General features: G+C 45.1%; 1 protein-coding gene across 11 annotated transcripts in view; it reads right to left on the bottom strand.

Annotated features, from left to right (window-relative positions):
• The window catches only part of Golga4 (golgin A4), a 92145-nt gene that overhangs the window by 17936 nt on the left and 54622 nt on the right, over positions 1 to 19587 (bottom strand). For 8 of the 11 annotated variants that reach the window (XM_052723769.1, XM_052723778.1, XM_052723751.1 and 5 more), the window contains 6 exons: positions 17368 to 17546; positions 12411 to 12542; positions 10368 to 10523; positions 3377 to 7575; positions 2744 to 2865; positions 2303 to 2433 (listed from right to left, as the gene is read on the bottom strand). In XM_052723769.1, the coding sequence (XP_052579729.1) occupies positions 2303 to 2433; positions 2744 to 2865; positions 3377 to 7575; positions 10368 to 10523; positions 12411 to 12542; positions 17368 to 17546 (4919 nt within the window). The remainder of the gene's footprint in view (positions 1 to 2302; positions 2434 to 2743; positions 2866 to 3376; positions 7576 to 10367; positions 10524 to 12410; positions 12543 to 17367; positions 17547 to 19587) is intronic. The other 3 variants (XM_052723712.1, XM_052723732.1, XM_052723744.1) reach the window with 1 other exon arrangement.

Genomic DNA, 19587 nt, shown 5'->3' with positions numbered 1-19587 from the left:
GTTTCTCTAAAAATCTCATTGAAAGCTTTGTAAAGATGCAGCAGTGAGGTTGGGGAGCGACTCATTGGTAATCACCTGCTACACAATCATGCAGACGCAGGTTCAGACTCCAGCACCCACGTAAAAAGCCAGTTTGGTGGCACAAGTCTATACCTCCAGTGCTGGTGGGGAGACAGACCCTGGTGGTCAGTTCACCACATGAACTCCAGGTTCAGTGTGCCACAGAAAGCAAAATGGAGAGCAGCTAAGGAAGAGCCCTGACATTGGCATCCCCACTGCCTTAGCCGCCGTTCTACTGCGCAGAGTCACCGTGACCACGGCGACTCTTAGAAGCTTTTAACAGGGACTTTGCTTACAGCTTCAGAGGGTTAGTCCGTTATCACCGTGGCGGAAGTATTGCAACATACATGGCACTGAAACTGTAGCTGAGAACCACGTCCTGATCTGCTAGGCTGGAGAGATTAGGTGGGACTTCCGGGCAGAGAGAGAAACTCAGAGAGAGTTGGACGTACAAAATGGAGGAGAGGTAAAGAACCATGTGGCAGAACAGAGATGAATACAAACAGGTTAATTTAAGTTATAAGAGCTAGCTGGAAACAAGTCTAAGCTAAAGCCAAGCTTTCATGATTAATAATAAGTTTTGGGGGCTGGCAGTCCCCGCAAAAAAGTCTGACAATAATGACCCATACATCCACATACAGAGAAGGAATCAGAAAAAAGAGCTTACCCTCTCCCTGAAGCTCTCAGGCTTGATTATTCACAATAAATAGCTGTTACCTTCTTAAAGTCCCTTCCTTGGGAAGACAGCTTTACTTATGAAATATGTGAAGGTAATGATGAATCTCTACTCTAGAACTCAAGATATATTATTACTTAAATAATTAGCTACACTAAGGTTGCCTTCCCTTCTGCATAAAACAAAACAGAGCAAAAGCACAGTAACAAATACCAGAAGATAAAACTAAACTAGGTGCCTTAGGCATACTAGGTACACTGCATGGTCAAACATCGAATAAGGAGTCAACAAGTGACTGTATTTATGTATCTTGAGACAAGGTTTCATACAGCCCAGGCTGGCCTCGAACTTGTTATATAGCCAAAGATGGCCTTGAACTCCTGATCCTCCTAACTCAGCTTCTCAAGTGCTCGGATTATAGGCATGTACCACCAACACCTCAATAGTTTTTTGTTGTTGTTGTTTTTCAAGACAGGGTTTCTCTGTGTAGCTTTGCGCCTTTCCTGGAACTCACTTTGTAGACCAGGCTGGCCTCGAACTCACAGAGATCCGCCTGGCTCTGCCTCCCAAGTGCTGGGACTAAAGGTGTGCGCCACCACCGCCTGGCTAGATTTTTTTTTAAATGCATTTATTATTTATCTGTATGTGCCTACATAAGATTAGATATACCATGTACATGCAACTGCCCATGAACTTATGTGTAGGATGAATGTGCAGTGCCCACAAAGGAGAGAAGAGGGCACTGGATCCTCTGGAACTGGAGTTAGAGTTAGTTGTGAGCCACCATGTAGGTACTGGGAATAGAACCTGGATCCTCTGCAAGAGTAGTAAGAGCTCTTAACTACTGAGCAATCTCTCCAGTGCCCTGGCTGTGTTCTTAAAAACTTAGCATAAATATATTCTGAAAGTACAAGAAAATTTGCAATTATTTTTAAATTTTCCTAATGAGACTTAAAGCTTACAAATTACACAAACTTGGCACTCCATATTCCATAATTTCATTCAATTCAATTACATTTACAATACTGATTATTACAGTGTGTTCCCAGCCCACACATGTACTGCTGACACAGTTAGCTGAAGTTATGGCTCTTCTGGAACAACAAATGTCCCTTGGCATAGGATGAAGGAAGCTTGGAGTAGCCTTACAGAGATTAATTGACTTGTTTTATATCAGAAAACGTTCTTGGGTCCAAAGTTCTTACTAGTATTTATGATTTATTTTATTCTGCTAATGCAATGCCATTAGAGGAAGTAGCATCCACTAAATGTAAAACACTTAGCTGATAAATTCCCCTTTTCCACACACACACCTCCACCCTGGACCATCAAAACTCTGGAAATGAGTGGAGAAGGAATGAGGGTGGCTGGCTGTCCTGGGAAGACCCCATCTAAGCTGAGCAGCCTTAGACATTGTGACTGCTCGAGCTCCCAGACTTCATCCGAGCACAAAGCCTCATTTTAGTATAGTTTTTGTCAAAGGAAAAAAAAATGTCTCCACAGCTGAAGAACATCAGTTCTACCATAAAACACAGACTATTTCAAAAGAAAATGAAAATAAGGTACGTCAAGAATCTCCTCGTATCTCCTGGCTGTTCTTTTCAGATCATCGTCTTTCTCCGCGATCTTTCTATGCAACTGGTGCGTCTCTTCTTGGTGGCTTTCCAGAAGCTCAGCTTCCACCTCCTGGGCTTTATCTAATTAAGGACAAGGGACACATAAGAAAACATGCTTGTGACTATCTATATGCCAGCAGTAGTAGGAATTCTATTTCAAATGAAGGTTCATGAAATTCAGCAGAACAGGCATGGTGAAGTGCGAGGCAGGTTAGAGAACTTTCTAGAGGTCTAGAGGCCCTGGAAGAGCACTTTCTTGGTCAAGGGCTATTTTCCATTTTCCCTCTAGTTAATGACATACAGCACCTACTACAAGGGCAAAAAGAGACTAGGCTTGGACCATGGCCTCAGCCGAGGGTGGTTTCCCTGCCGGGCTGAGAGCTGTACTCACGAATGGTCTCCTGGACAGTCCTTTCGAGTTCCTGCTCCTTCTGTGCCAGCTGGGTGTTAAACTCCCTCATCAGCTGCTTCAGTATGGAAGTATGCTTCAACTCAAGATCTTCTTGCTCCTGTCTGAGTAACAAGAGTGGACAGCGATGACGGCTGTCTCCACAGAGCAAGTTACAAAGAGGTCTCACACAGTCTGCAGCACAATGTGCTCGCACTGTTATGGAGGCCATTCTGAGTGTGCATGTGTCCAGGTGGAGAAAACTAGAGATACAGAGACTCTGATGCCTTCAGTGACTACCTCTGGGGTCTGGGGAATGGTTCTTTCCCACTTGAAACTTCTCCACTACACATGCATGGTAGTCATAGGGGCTACTACTAAAGACAACCAACAATGAGATCATTGCTCAAGACATGCACCTAGCAACTGGGATCCCGCCTGCCAGAAAAGGTGTCTCCCCTAAATGAACATGAACCAACAACCAACACCACCTACTGCCCAAACTTTTCATTTCTGCCCAGTATCTAACTTACTGGAGCAATGTAACACTTCGGGCAGGAAAAAGTGTCTACATTACACACACACACACACACACACACACACACACACACACACACACGTGGGAACGACACTTACTTGAGCTTCTCCTCCGCTTCCTGCACACACTCTTGTTTCAAGATGTGCAGCTCCTGCTGATGTTCCTTTCTCAGCACCCGCAGATCTTTCTGCAGCCTCGCCACCTCCCTGCTCAGCTTCTGCTTCTCCCGCTCCACCCCTGCTAACTTTGACTCCAGGGCACTGTGCTGAGTGTCCATGTTACTCCCCAACTCTGGTTGGATCACGTGTAATTTGGCATTGTCCTCAGAACTGTCTTCCAAAATTTCCACAGACTTAATTTCCCCATCGACTCCTTGCTGTGAGGCTTGCGATCTCTCCTCTTTTAAGGTCCGTTTCTCCATTTCCCGTCTATGTGAGTCCCTCTCTCTTACTAAGTCTGACTCCAGCTCCTTTATCTTCTGCTCCAGAGTCTGGCAGGTCAGCTCCTTCTCCTGGAGGGCTTTCTGGACACTATCGAGCACACTTGCCCAGTTCTGTTTCACTCCTGTGTCGTTTTTACCAGTTTCCTCTCCCATGGGCTGGGACACAATGAAGGAACAGTTCATCTTCTTCTCTTCCAGTTCTTCTTGAAGACATCCTATCAAAGCCTGGTCATCGAGCTGTTTGGCCTGGGTGCAGTCTAGCTTCACTTCAGACGGAGAGAACATCGACTTGCCTTTCCCCTGCTCCAGCCGGTGCAGGAGCTTTTCTTTCTCAACTAATCTTCTCTGTAGTGCGGAGAGTCTTTCTTCACACGCCCTGCGAGTGCAGCCCTGGGAATCTGCTGCTTCTTGCTCGGAAGACACTGCCACATTTTGTATGGATCTGGACACAACTGGCATTTCTGATTGTGGGGAACTTTCTAGGTTTTTAAGTTTTTCTTCTAGAATGTGAATTTGCTTTTCTCTGTCTTGTAATTTGGCATTCAGTTCACCCAGCTGGCTTTCTCTATCTTTTTCATACTGCTGTTTTTTCTCTTCCATCTGAGACAGTAACTGCTTCCTGATGGCAGCGATCTTCTGCTCTGCCTTCCTCTTCAGCTCCACTTTCGAGGCACTTTCTAACTCAAGCTTGTCTTCTAAGGCCTTTAACTCCCCGTCTCTGCTCTTCACACTTGAATTCACATGTTCTAGTTCCTTCTTCATAATTCCCAGTTCAGCTTCCAGGGAAGACACTTGCTTTCCTAGTCTCTGGACATTTTCCTCAGCCTCCCTAACCCTGTTGTCTTTCTCCTCTCCCAGCTCTTCAAAGTGCTGAAGTTTCTGAACCAGTTCATTCCGCTCAGTGTCCTTCTGTTGGTTGTAATTCTGAAGTGTTTCATTTAGGGACTCGATTTCTCTTTTCCTCTGAGTAACACAGTCCTCCAGCTCAGCAACCCTTGCTGTCTGCACCTTTAGCTCGCTCTCTAAGTCACACTCCTTCTTCTCCATCTTGTTCCTCCTGTCTTCCATCTCATCCTTTAAACATTCAAATCTTTTCTTCTGCTGATCAAGGTCTTCCTTCAGTAAATGGATCTGCTCATCCTTTTCACTAGCTTCTTTGGCTTTGATGTCAAGCTGTGTCTGCAAGTCTTTAATAGTGCTTTGGTACTGTGCAAATCTGGGCTGTGCTTTTTTCTTCAACTCAGAGAACTTGTTGGACCAATGATCTACCTGCTCAAGAGCAGACTTTTTCTCTTGACTTAGAGCATCAACTTTTGAAGAAAGGTCTTGCAGCTGACTTTGCAGCTCCCTCTGCTGTTCCTCGTGCTCCTTGTTCAGTGACGCCAGGGCTGCCGCTTTGTCACCCAGGCTGACGCTGTTCTCAAGTTGAGCATTCAGATCACTTAGCTGTGTGCTAAGGTTGTCAATCTCAGACGTTTTCTCGGAAAGCTCTCCTCTCAGCAGTGTGACGGCATTGATGTTCTCTGATAACTCTTTCTTCAACTGTGTGATGCAAGACTCCTTCTCGGAGGCCGCCTGCTGCTGCTGGCCTCCTTCCTTCTGTAAGGCTTCCTTTTCCGTGATGAGACCTTCGATATCGGCCTTCATGGCCTTAATCTGATTTTCTTTTTCTTCCAGCTGACGGGTAAGCTGCTGAACTGAGTTCTTCAGTGTGTGCTGCTCCTCTGTAAGCTGTGTAAGCTGTGCTTCTAATTCAGAAACTTGGCCCGTTTTCCTGAGCAGAGCCTCCCGAACTGTGGCCGTGTGCTGCTGACAACGGGCAAGCCTAGAGAGAACAGCGTCCACTTTGTCTCCACTCACGCTGAGGAGCTCACTTGTTTTAGCTTCTAACAAGGCTTTGGTTTCCTCACAGCGGACGACTAGCTGAGATGCTAGCTCCCCAAGCAGGGTTTTGAGTTTCAAGCCTCTGTCCTCTAGGCTCTTCCTACTGCTTTCCTGTAAAGCCCTACAGCTCCGGAGCTCCTCCTCTGCAGCCTGCACCTTGCCCATAAGCTCCGCAACCCTGAGCTTCCCCTTCTCTGCCACCATTTTCAGCTCAGCTAGCTCCTCCTGAAGAGAAACCTTCTCGTTCAGAGAACGACCCAAATCAACTTCCAGCTTTTCAACTTGGGATTTCAACTGAGTTTCATTTTGTGAAAGTGAAATGATGTGAGCAGACTTCTGCTCTAACTGTTCCTGCAGATCGGCTCGCGCTATGTCCTGCTTGGTAAGGGCCTCCTTCAGCCCCATCACTTCCTTGTTCAGCTCCTCTCTTTCAGACTCCAACGTGAGGATCTTCTGCCTCAGCTCTGCCAGCTCTTGTTCCTTCCCCTCCATCCGGCTCTCGTGCTTGGCCCCAAGCTCTTCAGCTTGCTGACGGAGTCTCTTTTCCCAGGACTCTATGAGGTCATCAAGTTTGCGCTGGTGAGCTTCAGTCAGGCTTTCTATCTGCTGCCTTTGGTTCGCCTCCAATCTGGCGACTGTGTCACTGACCCCGGCTGAGCTGGCCTGTGCCATCTCCAGGATCTGGGCATTGAACTGGCTCTCTTTCTGACTGAGCTCTAGGACGGTATTCTCAAGCTCTTTTTTAAGTTTGGCTTCCTGATCCAACAGCTGTTTCTTGGCTTCTTGCATTTCTTTTGCTTTCTGCTTAATCTTTTCCATCCTTTTTTCCTGATTTTTAAATTTGGTTTCATATTCCTCACGCAAAATACTAATACTCTCCTCTTTAGAAGACAATTTCTGTTGGAGGATCTCAATTTCTTTGGTCTGTTCTTCTCTCATTTGTAAAATGACATTTTCCTTTTCCATCAGGATTTGCCTTGTCTGCTCCTTCTCCATGTCACTGTCCTTGAGCTGTGACTCGTGGAGCTGGGCTAACGACCTGCCTTTCTCCTCCAGCACACGTTTCTGTTCCTCAAGCTGATGCACCTGGGCTCTCCGAGTGTCTAATTCCACACACGCATGCTTTTTTTGTGTTTCCATTTCAGCTACCTGCTTGGTAAGAAGGTTCTTCTCTGTTTCCAGATCCAACATCTTCTGCTGCATGTGCGCCAGCTGCTCCTCATATGCGCCTGTCTGCTCATGGGTGGTGCTCTGTTGTGAGTGGAGGAGATCCAGCTTAGCCAAGGCTTGCTGGAGTTCCCCGGCAGACTTTTGAAGAAGAGCTTCAAGATTTTCTATTCGATCCTGCTGCTCCTTCAGGTGCCCATCTCTCTCCTTCAGGAGAAGGCCCAACTGACTGAGTTCATCTTTTAAGGCCTTCTCAGTCCTCTGGACAGTTCTTTCTTGCTCCTTACTGAGGCTGTCGACTTCACGCTGGTGGTGATGTCTCTGCTCCTCCAGCTCGGCCTCTAAGGCCTGCTTCATTTTATCCGCATCAGCCCTCACGACAGAAAGCTCCTCCTCGAGCTGCCCACGGGCTTTCAGTGCTTCCGACAGCTCTGAGGACAGGGACTCCAGCTCTGCGTGCTTCACATCCAGCTTCTCTAGGGTCTTCTCATTCATGTCTCGTATGTGGGCCTGGAAAAGCCTCTCCTTCTCCTGTAGTAATGCATCTTTTTCTTGCTCGTATTTCTCTCTGAGCTCCTGCACTGCAGCCTGATGCTGCTGCCCCAGGCCCTGGAGTCTCTCTGTGCACAGGCTGTCCTGCTGCTGTTGGAGGTGCTCCAGTTCTGTCCTGTGCTTCTCAGCCATGGCCGTGAGTTCTTTATTGTGCTTATTCTTCTCAGCCTCCAATGCAGCAACTAAATGCTCGGATTGATTTTTTTTTTCTTGTAAGCTTTTTTCCAAAGAGGTTTCCAATTCAAGAATTCTCTGTTAATGAAAATGGATGTATTTTTACTAATGCACATACTTGTTTATTAGCAATGGCACACAGATTACTCCGGCCTACCTAAAGGCTGCAATTTGGACACTTCACATACCAGACCAAACATAAGAAAAGGCAGACAATACACTGTGCTCAGTCACTAATGGGACCACAAACATAAACTCAGTTCTGTATTTGTTCTACTTACTTGGGTAACTATTTCAACTATCTCTATTTTCAAAAAATATTCTAATGGGAAAGTTAAAAAGAAAATAAATCACAAAATAAATAATAATGGCACACTCCATGCTTTTAGGTTACAATAGTATTTTATTACTTTCATAATTTCATTTTGGAGGAAAAAGTATCTCACTTCTACCCCCAAAGGCATACACTTAAAATCTTTTTAAAATTTTGCTATTTGTGTGTGTGTGTGTGTGTGTGTGTGTGTGTGTGTGTGTGAGAGAGAGAGAGAGAGAGAGAGAGAGAGAGAGAGAGAGAGAGAGAGAGAGAAGAGAGAGGAGAGAGAGAAGAGAGAGAGAGGGAGAGTGGGGAGGGAGAGAGAGAGAAGAGGAGAGAGGAGAGAGGAGGAGGAGGAGGAGAGGGGGGGCGGGCAGGCCCTAGCTGTGGATGTCAGAGGAGATCTTTGGGAACTGGTCCTCTCTCCACTGTGAGTTTAGGGTCAGACTCAGATTCCAGGCTGTGCAGCAAGCACTCTGACCTGAGCCATCTCACTAGCCTGACCTGGATTTGTTTTAAAGATGCTTCTCAAAGATATTTTACCAAAGGTTACTGTTATCTCACAGAATATTAACCTTCACTCTGAACGTCAGAGCTAGAGAAGTCCTAAGAAACTGACAAATCCAATCTCTCAGTGGCTGGCAAAGAAAGTGAGGGGCGATGCATTTCCAAGGGGCCAGTGTTCAGTGGTGCTCACCCACGGCTGCACGTCTGAGGTGTGGGTAAAGGAAGGCAAAGAAGGGTTGCCACTGTGGAAGAGTACGACTGTCTGACGGTTTAAAAAGAGCGGAAGATCCAAATACCATCAGCATGTTTTTACTACAGGCAGCACATCTCTAATACTGAAAAGGAAAAGGGCCAGAGAGTCTTAAAACTATACACACTGAGACGTGGAATCAAACACGTCAGCCCAGCACCATGTTTAATATGAAAAAATGGGTAATTTTAAAAAGTAGGGCATAGTGTAACTAAACTCTGACAAAAGCAGAGCGTGGATTCTTTTTTTTTTTTTTTTTTTTTTGGTTTTTCGAGACAGGGTTTCTCTGTGTAGCTTTGCGCCTTTCCTGGAACTCACTCGGTAGACCAGGCTGGCCTCGAACTCACAGAGATCCGCCTGGCTCTGCCTCCCCAGTGCTAGGATTAAAGGCGTGCGCCACCACCGCCCGGCTCGTGGATTCTATTTAGGACACAGTGTATGAGGAAGTTGGGCCAGTAGGAGGGTGCAGAACATATGCTGCCTACACGGTGAGGCCACTTCCTAGTGTCAAGGGTAGACAGCAGCAGAGTGGAGACACTGCAGCGTCTGTGTGCTGAGAGGCAGAGTGAAGGGCTGCCAGAGCACTGGGAGCTGGGAGCAAACCAAGAAGGACAATGTGGCAAAGAAAGCCCTAAGCCAACAGTATTCCCATGAACACTTCTCAGTAAAGATGAAGAGCATGCGCACATAAACCCAACCCCATGAGCCAGAAGCTTATCACAGCCTGATGCTGACTGGAGACAACAGTCTCCACAGACACACACATCCTCAGCTCCGGGGACAGTCTCCACAGACACACACATCCTCAGCTCCGGGGACAGTCTCCACAGACACACACATCCTCAGCTCTGGGGACAGTCTCCACAGACACACGCTTCCCCAGCTCCAGGGGCAGTTTCCACAGACACACACATCCCCAGCTCCGGGGACAGTCTCCACAGACACACGCTTCCCCAGCTCCAGGGGCAGTTTCCACAGACACACACATCCCCAGCTCCGGGGACAGTCTCCACAGACACACGCTTCCCCAGCTCCGGGGACAGTCTCCACAGACACACGCATCCCCAGCTCCGGGGACAGTCTCCACAGACACACACATCCCCAGCTCCGGGGACAGTCTCCACAGACACACGCTTCCCCAGCTCTGGGGACAGTCTCCACAGATACACACATCCTCAGCTCTGGGGACAGTCTCCACAGACACACGCTTCCCCAGCTCCAGGGGCAGTTTCCACAGACACACACATCCCCAGCTCCGGGGACAGTCTCCACAGACACACGCTTCCCCAGCTCCAGGGGCAGTTTCCACAGACACACACATCCCCAGCTCCGGGGACAGTCTCCACAGACACACGCTTCCCCAGCTCCGGGGACAGTCTCCACAGACACACACATCCCCAGCTCCGGGGACAGTCTCCACAGACACACGCATCCCCAGCTCCGGGGACAGTCTCCACAGACACACACATCCCCAGCTCCGGGGACAGTCTCCACAGACACACGCTTCCCCAGCTCCGGGGACAGTCTCCACAGACACACGCATCCCCAGCTCCGGGGACAGTCTCCACAGACACACACATCCCCAGCTCCGGGGACAGTCTCCACAGACACACGCTTCCCCAGCTCCGGGGACAGTCTCCACAGACACACGCATCCCCAGCTCCGGGGACAGTCTCCACAGACACACACATCCCCAGCTCCGGGGACAGTCTCCACAGACACACACATCCCCAGCTCCGGGGACAGTCTCCACAGATACACACATCCCCAGCTCTGGAGCGACACAGCATGTGAACTTACAGTTCGGTAAGCCTCTGCCTCTCGCCCAAGTTCCTGGAGTTTGTTTTCACTCTCTGAAAGAATTGCTTTTTTCTGAAGCTCTAACTCTTCTAGAGCCAAGGATCCTTGCTGCTCTTTTTCTTGGGTGAGCTTCAAGTATTCTGATTGACTCTTTTCCTGTGCCAAAAACAAGGAATACCATCTCAGTCCCACTAAGTCTTGGGCATTCCCAAAGCACTCCAGTAGGATCGCACTTTCCATTCGGTCTGCACCCAGCCCTGTGAGGGAAGCAGCAACCTCGCAAATGCAGAAGCCAGACTCGAGGCTTTCCAGGGTGGTTAGCTCGGAAAACCTTCCGTTTTTAGTACAATAAACATCCACAGCAAGGGTTAAGAGCACTTGTAACATTAAATGAGCACACTGACTTGAAGTGTGCTTATCTATACTGCTGCTTACAGAGTGAGTGTTGACTCAGTATTTACACATGGCTATACCACGGAGATACACAAGTTTCTACAAAATGAATTCATACTACAGAATGAACCAACAAGATAGAATTATCCACAACCTCCATTTCAGTATTTTTCAGTATAGTTTATAGAGGAGATGTTAAAGTCTGTTGATTTAAGAAGGGGTTAAACCTCTGTGTGTGTTCACGTGTTTGTATGTCTTTCTTCCTCTACTTGAAATAGAGCTGAGCATGCCAGTTCCTAGAAGACAGCCTTGATGCCAGTGTCCTTTTAGCACTGTCCCCACTCATTTCTGTCCCGTTCTGTTCGTTCATTTCCACGCCCCTATTTTTACTTCATGCTGTCCTGACACACTTTAACTGTTCTTATAAGCTACCTTAATTTCTCTCTGGAGCAAAATCTTTTTTTTTTGGGGGGGGGGGGTTTAGAGATAGGGTTTCTCTGTGTAGCCCTGGCTGTCCTTGAACTTACTCTGTAAACCAGGCTGGTCTTGAACTCTGAGATCTGCCTCCCTAGTGCTAGGATTAAATAGTGTACGCCACCACGTGTGTACGCCACCACCCGTGGGTCCAATTTCAACCACACCATTTTTCTAGTCTTGCATAGGTATACTCTAAATCAAAATGTCTATTTCCCTTCCAGAGACTAGAAAATTTGTTGTCTAAGCAAGAATCAATGCTGCTGGAAATGCTGAGAAACTTGGACACTCAGAATCAAGAAGACAGCGAAAAGAAGGGAGGGAGAGAAAGAGGAGGGGGGGAGGGAGGGAGGGAGGGAGGGAGGGAGGGAGGGGACTACAACTCCAGACAGCGCTTCCCATCCTGTACTGAACATGTTTAAAAATCTCACACACTATTTCATAGATTGTAATTTCATGCATTTTTCTGGATAATTTCCTATCAAAACAAACTACATTTTAGCACTGGCACTTTTTTTTGTTTGTTTTTTAAAGATTTATTTATTTATTACATATACAGTGTTCTGCCTGCATGTATGCCTGCAGGTCAGAAGAGGGCGCCAGATCTCATTACAGATGGTTGTGAGCCACCATGTGGGTGCTGGGAATTGAACTCAAGACCTCTGGAAGAGCAGTCAGTTCTCTTAACCTCTGAGCCATCTCTCCAGCCCCGCACTGGCACTTTTTATGGTGACTCATATAAAAGGTTTTCACAACTGAGGAAAATTACTTTTTATTTTAAATTTTTAAATCACATTTTTTGTAAAAATTTGAATCTTTGCTTTTCTGACTATTACTTTGTTCATCCAGTAGTTATTTCCATTTTTTTAAACTCTACTTTTTAAACATCATATGTATTCAAAGTTTTGCTCTTTAAATTTCATTCAGAATAATCTTTGGGGGCCCATCAGTATAGCCAGTGTGCTGGGCTTTGAGACAACTGATCATCTTTTCCTTTCCTCCTAATTACCGACGGATGAAAGCTGGGCACATCAGACACGTGATTTCATGCACTAAACGCTAAGCCCACAAGCCCTTTTGCCTTGCCTAACCCTCTCCGACACTGAGGTCGAGGCTGTGGCACTTCACCTGAGTGGTGGCAGCTTTGAGGTGGGCCTCTGACTAAACAGCACTTACAAGAGCTATTTTCATCTGCTCATGCAGCTCTCTTTCTCGGCTCTGAAGCTTCCTGGCCAGTTCCTGCTCTTTGCTGGCCAGCTCCTCTGCATGCAACTTCTGAAGTTCAGCAAGCTGTTCTTCTGAGGTCTTCTGAAAACAAGTCGAAAGGTAAGTGCAAACACCCAGGAAAAGCCACGTAACTCCTCAACTTTCCTGAAACTAATCACGCCAGTAACTTGTTAAAAGGAAACATGAAAACATACTCCAAAGTCAGAGTAGCGAAAAGAAAGCCCACTGAAGACTGAGGGCTGCACTCTGGGGCTGCAGCTCCATTTCTGTAACCTCTAGTGACTGCAGCGCTGGTCAGGGTAGAGCAGAGGGCAGGGAGGAAGACAGGAGACAAGAACGCTGCACCCAGAAGAGATGCTTCACTGTGCTCAGGCTGCACCTAGCTTTCTAGGGAGCCATTATTTATAAAGAGTTACTGGCTTTGTTCTTTCTTGGAAAGGAAAACTCAACTTTATAAAAACATCAAGTTTCCTTATATAAATCTAAAAAGTTAATGTAATCAAACACCCAAAGAATGAGGGAGTCTGCTCAGGAGACAAAACTGTACATGTTAGAATAGCCAGCAATGCCCCATCTCCACTCCCGAGAGCAATGGTGGTGAAGGGAGGCCCCCAGGGAGACAGCGGCTACCGCGGTGCAGCAGCGCACAGTGCCCAGAGCCACAGGGAGCAGCCAGCATTTGACAACAGGAAAGGAGAGAAAAAGACAGGTGCTCGACATCTTCTTACACATTACGTAACTGAGACAACAGCAGGTCGGGGTACATACATGGTTAGAGTCTGATGGCAGTCCCCTGGGGCACATTATTACATACATGGTTTAGAGGCTGCTAGCAGCACTCTGGGAAAAACTAAGTCGATTTCAACCTTATTCCTCATACCAAATAAATTTCAGTCAGAATAAAGATGTCACCATAAATGAAATGTATCCAAATGTCAAAAGAAAACAACAGAATTGAAAAAAAAAAAAAAAAAAAAACCATAAAGTGTGGTGACCTACATCTGTAACCCCAGCATCTGGGAGGCTGAGGCAGGATAGACAGGGGCTAGCCTGGGCTACATGGTGAACCCTGCCTCAAAACCCAAAATAAAAGCACACAAGGGACAAAAAACAAAACAAAGCAACCAACCAACTAACCAAACAAACAAACAAACAAACAAACAAAACCAGTGGTCTCAAAATTGGGCATGTGCATGTTTTGTTTTTTGTCATGACTGGACTGAATCCAGGGCTCTGCATGTGTCAGGCATGTGCTCTGCCACTGACCTAAACACCCAGTCCACATGTGTTTTAAAACAAAACTGAAAGCAGACCACTGAGATGGTTCAGCAATTTACAGCACTTGCAGCCAAACTTATAATCTTAGCTGGAGTCCTGGTGTCCATGTAGTGTAAGGAGAGAACGAATTCCTTCAAGATGTCCTCTAGCCTACACACACAACAAATGAATGAATGAATGAATGAATGAATGAATGAATGAATGAATGAACGAGCGTAATTAAAATTAAAAAGAACAAAATCTGAGAGGCAGTTTAAGAATCAAACTAGTAATCTTAAATACCAAGAAAAGAAAACTTTCTATTCAATGAAAAAAGAGTACTTGAATAAGTTCCTTATGTCCAAAGGGCTCGCTCCCACTATCAGCAAAGAACTTCTACAAACAAATAATAAAAAGACAACAGATCTCAGAGGAGAAAGGAAGCACAGTTTTTGTGAATGAGGGAACTTCCAATGCCTAGCTGGAAACATCTAAACTGTCTGTCATAAGGCTTGTAGAAGGCAGACCAATAATTAAAAATACACATAATTTTCTTCTAGAGAAAGGGTAGATTCCCTTTAAAGGAGCTACCATAAAGAGATATACAAGAGGGGCTGGAGAGATGGCTCAGAGGTTAAGAGCACTGGCTGCTCTTCCAGAGGTCTTGAGTTCAATTCCCAACAACCACATGGTGGCTCACAACCATCTGTAATGAGATCTGGTGCCCTCTTCTGGTCATACATGCTGTATACAAAATAAATAAATCTTAGAGAGAGAGAGAGAGAGAGAGACAGACAGACAAGACAGCCAGTCCACATAATGCCAGTCCATATAATCAGCAACAGCAAACCCTGGGAATCTAACACCCATCAGGGGGAGACTGACTCAAGTATGAGAACTTTATATGATGGGATCTTGAGCAGCCTTTAAAATAAATGGCACCAGTTCTGACGCTAAAGGGCATGAGGCAACAGCAAGAAACCAATGTAGGGACCTTCTCTGTAAGCATATTTAAAAAGAAAACTTGTTCTTTCTGGAAAAACTGAAAGGCAGATACCCAGTGTTACGTGCTGCTGGAGAGCAAGTCCAGGGCTTTGTGTATGCTGGGAAAGTACTCACCATCAGGGCTGCATCTCCAGCCCTCATTGTATACTTCTTATCTTTTAATTGTAAGTGTGTGAGCTTAATGTGCATGCAAATGTGTTTATATACATGTGGAGATCCATGTCCAGTGTCTTCCTCAATTACTCTACACCTTACTGACACAACTAGACTGTCTGGCCACTCTGCCACAGGGACCCCTGTATCTCTGCTGTCCCAGCCTTAGGATTGCAGGCATGCACAGCTGCACTTGGCTTTCTCCTTGGGTGCTGGGATCCAAACAAAGGGCTCATATCTGCACAACAAAAACTTTATTGAGCCATCTCCCCAGCCTCATCTTTTGACTTCTGTCATATAGTCATGTCATTATCTTCAAAGTAATTCATAAATTATTACTGTTGTTAGATTCCATACTAATATTAATACTTATCATCACATGACCACTTAAGAATGAAAATATATTGGAATTCCTCTAAGAATCTCACGCTGGGCCAGCCAGAGGATTGACTGTCTCTGGGAAAGAGATCTGTACTAAGACAGACCATCTAGCAGGAGAAACTGGGACCGAGACGAAGACAGTCAATGCTGGACAGGACTACATGAGCAGCTCTGGCTCTACCTAAGCCTACATCCCCAGATGGAAGAGGTGGGGGAGGGGGGTCACCGAACCTCTTGGTCTCTCATCCCAATGAGGCAACATTAAATAAGTCTCCTCTTTTTGCTTTTCCCTACTAAAAAGAAATTAAAATACAGTCAGACAGTTTGGGCCAAGGCCTTGTATATCCAGTAATAGATCATAATTAATTGATACTTTTTGAGATGTTTTTATAGTCCCACAGAAGGAAGTAAATGTGTGAAAATTATTTAATTTTTTCATGCTCTATATCCAGGTCATTGCAAAATACTTGTTGTAGCTCTTAAGTTTTAAATCCAAGCCTCGTGATTCAGAAATGCAATTTTTTGATTTATCATTTTAGTGGCCATAATCAAACACCAAGAATGGAAACAAGGAATCGATAAATGAATGGTATAAAATGGAGAAATAATGAAGGCAAGTCTGAAATGAAGAAAAGGGAGATGGGACAGGGAACAGGCACCGTATTTACATGTTTAGTTGGCTGGAAAAACTGGAAACCTATGGAATTTTCAAAGTTACTCTTTCTTTTGCTTGTTGTGGTATGTGATGCTTACATGTAAGTGTGGAGTGTGGCTGCCCACATGCACACATGTGGAGGCCAGAGGAGGACATGGGGAGTCTTCCTCTCTCATTCTGTAACTTACTGCCTTGGAGACAAGGCCTCTCATTGAGTCAGAAACTTGAAGTCTGCAGTTCACAACTATGCTGGCCCGCCACCTCTCAGGATCTACCAGTCTACAGCCATACCCACTTTTCACCCGCGAGCTGGTGATTCAGACTCAGGCCCTCCTGCCTGCAGAGCAAGCACTCTCACCTAGTGATCAGGTCAGATTCCTCCTCAGACTCCTCCTTCTTAAAGGCAACTTTATAAACTGGGCAGTAGTAGCGCACACCTTTAATCCCAACACTCACTTGGGAGGCAGAGGCAGGTGGATCTCTGTGAATTCAAGGCCAGCTTGGTCTACAAAGTGAGTTCCAGGACAGCCAGAGCTACATAGAGAAATCCCCAAAAAGAAAGAAAGAAAGAAAGAAAGAAAGAAAGAAAGAAAGAAAGAAGGAAGGAAGGAAGGAAGGAAGGAAGGAAGGAAGGAAGGAAGGAAGGAAGGAAGGAAAGAAAGAAAGAAAGAAAGAAAGAAAGAAAGAAAGAAAGAAAGAAAGAAAAACAACAAACCCCCACAACATTATGGGCCTGAAAGATGGCTCAGGGGGAAAAGGCACCTGCCCCTAACTTTGCTGACCTGAACTTAATCTGTAGAGCCCACAAGGTAGAAGGAGAGAACCAACTCTCTCAAGTTGTACTGACCTCCACACACATGCTGTGGGACTTATTCATACACACACACAAACGCAATGACTTTTTAAGTTCTAAAAAGACAATTTTTCATAAAGATACTCATTTTGAAAATATCTGTATTTTTAAGAGTAATGAGAACATTGCTAACTATCTTTTCAGGGGCTGGGATTATAACTCAGTGATAAACAATTGTTTACCATATGTGAAGCCAAAGGTTCAATCCCCACCAGTGCATAAAAACCCAATAAAACTAATTACCCGTTAAAACATTTAAATACCCAACCTTAGTCTTACACTCCCAGGTTCCCTTAAATTCACACATATTAGCCGAGCATCCTTCCCGACTGAGTTCTGAGGATATGCACTGAAGCAGCTAAGCAATCCACCTTCACGGAGCCTCAGATCAGGGAGCCAACAAGGAACACTGTAGATGGAGTGAGGCAACGCTCTGAAGGGCCCAGAGACCTGTCTAAATAGGAACCCCTCTCTCTACCAAAGTGCTCTTTCACTGCCTCCTGACCATCACTAAAGGCTCAGGGTCTAGACTACAAACCGATTCTTTCTTACAATCAAAGACTTGGGAATGAGCATGGGACAGAGCCGGAAGTCATCCTTACTTTCATCATGCTGACAGCCTCCTGCCTCACCCGACTCAGTTCGCGCTGAAGACGGAGGCGCTCCTCCTCGCTTGCTCTCTCCACAGCCTTTATCTGTTCGTCCATCTCTGCCTTCATTCTTCTCTGTGCTTCTTCAGATTTTTGGGCTGTACTCAAGGCTTTTTCAAGTTCCTCAAAAGCTATAATCAAAACAGCAGGAAACAAGTATCTCAAGAAATATTATCAGCGACCTCAAGTGTTTCACAATCAATTTACAGGATCTAAGAGCAGCTGTAGCAGGACAGGTTAGAAGACGCAGCATTGGTCTAAGTCAAGAGATACTTCTGAGCTGTTCAACAAAGCTTTAACCAAGTGTCCCGTCACTAAAATCGATGTTTTGTTGTTGAGTTCTGGATTAGAATGGTATGGCTGCTTATATGAGCCTAAGCTCAGACTCTGAAAATATATTAAATCACTAACATTTCCCTGCTCTCCCCACCAAGCATGCTATGGCTAACAAATTCAAGAAACAGGTCAGATCACTATTCTGTACTATGAATTTTAATTGCTTCCATTTGCTCTACAGTTCTTAGTTTCTCTATCATCAACAGTTGGGTAATGTCAGTGTGTACTCACTAGGACTCTTTCTCTTTTTTGTTTTTTGAGTCAGGGTCTCACTATGTAGCCCGGCTGGATTCGAACTGCAATCCTCCTGCTTCCTCTTCCTGAGTGCTGGAGTTACAGGCAAGTGCCACTATGCCTGGCTCACTAGGACATTTTTAAGAATGGAAAAACAGTTCTTTGGCAAATCTTTTTCTCAGACTTTTTAACCATAATATAAAAGAGCAGGGGTTTGGTTTCTTTTTGAAAACATTTACTGGGTAAATCGTATACTTAATGTACTTCTGAAATGAAACTTACTACATGCCTGGGTTTCAAATTAGGGCTGTTTTCAGCTGACTAGAAAGAAAACAACCTAATTCAATGGTATATAGAAAGGCTCTACTAACAGTTCATAGGGAAGATTAAGTTCAGGCCATGTAGACTTCTAAGGCTCTAAGGGTGCAAAATCACTCATTCAGCATCCAACCAAGTCATACAATGGGTACAACATCTGGGTAACTAGGCACCAAAGTGTAAGCGTGTGTGTATACCTGTAGATATATGTGTGTGAATGTATATGCATGTGTGTATATATGTACAGATCCATGTATATATAATATATATAAACATGTATATATAAACAAACACCCTGTGAAAATCCCATTGCTATGGTCCTAGATTGTTTCTTTTAGCCCTTACAGAAGTCCTGAGACTTCCCATTACACACTCAGTGATCAAGATTCAATCCCATCAAGAAATAGTCCACAGGAGACAGTTCACCAACATATGTAATGTATCTTGTACAACTAAGTTGTTTAAGAAATATGGGGGCTTCAACTTAAAGTATCATAGTAAAAAAAAAAAGGCCTTTTACTGACCCCAGGTTGGTTTCAGACAACAGTTTAGGCAAAGGAATACACCTATCCTAAAGCAATTTCTTAATAGTAAATAGCATTATGTACAGAAGGTGTATGGCTGAACTCAACAGCATTAAAAAGTTAATCTTTCTGACAACTAATAAGTCTTTGATATAAAATGCAAATCTACTCAATTTATTCATCTTGCATACTTAAAGTATAAAACTGAGGCTCAAATAAGCTCTGTATTTCAAAGGAACAAGACATTGGCTGAAATCATTTTTCAAGAGTCTTAGTCTAATTATACATTTGTCTGGAAACACCAGGATAATTTTTAAGACATGAGGATGCTGAGAAGTAAACTATTTAAGAAAAACAGTATCTTTGTTTTATTAGCTGTGTTTTCACTATCAATTCTAACAACAGGCACATCGCAAGTTAGCTATTGCTACTCCCAAATCATTAGTTCCCTCTCTAAAAACTCAGCCTGCATTTGGGAGATTCTTTCAGAGCTCACCTGGTAGTGTGTACTGAAGATTTAAGGCTGGGGGGAGGGAGGGTGGAACAGGAATGGCTGCAGAAGTCACCAGCACATTTCCGCTGTTTCTCATGAAACCATCCATATCAACCTTCTAGTCTACATCGCAGAAATCTCTTAAGCTAACTCTGCAGAACCTAAAGATGCTCTGACACTCACTCAGAATTTAGATGAAATAATGACAGGAGAATAGACGGATTCCATGGTTCTTCACTTAAATTTACTCTCCTGTTACACCAGAGA

Source organism: Peromyscus californicus, unplaced genomic scaffold (genome assembly GCF_007827085.1).
Source record: "Peromyscus californicus insignis strain IS unplaced genomic scaffold, ASM782708v3 Scaffold_11__1_contigs__length_118956290, whole genome shotgun sequence".
Lineage (NCBI taxonomy): Eukaryota > Metazoa > Chordata > Mammalia > Rodentia > Cricetidae > Peromyscus > Peromyscus californicus.
Note: the sequence above shows the minus strand (reverse complement) of the source record. Positions and strands in the feature narration are given on the sequence as shown.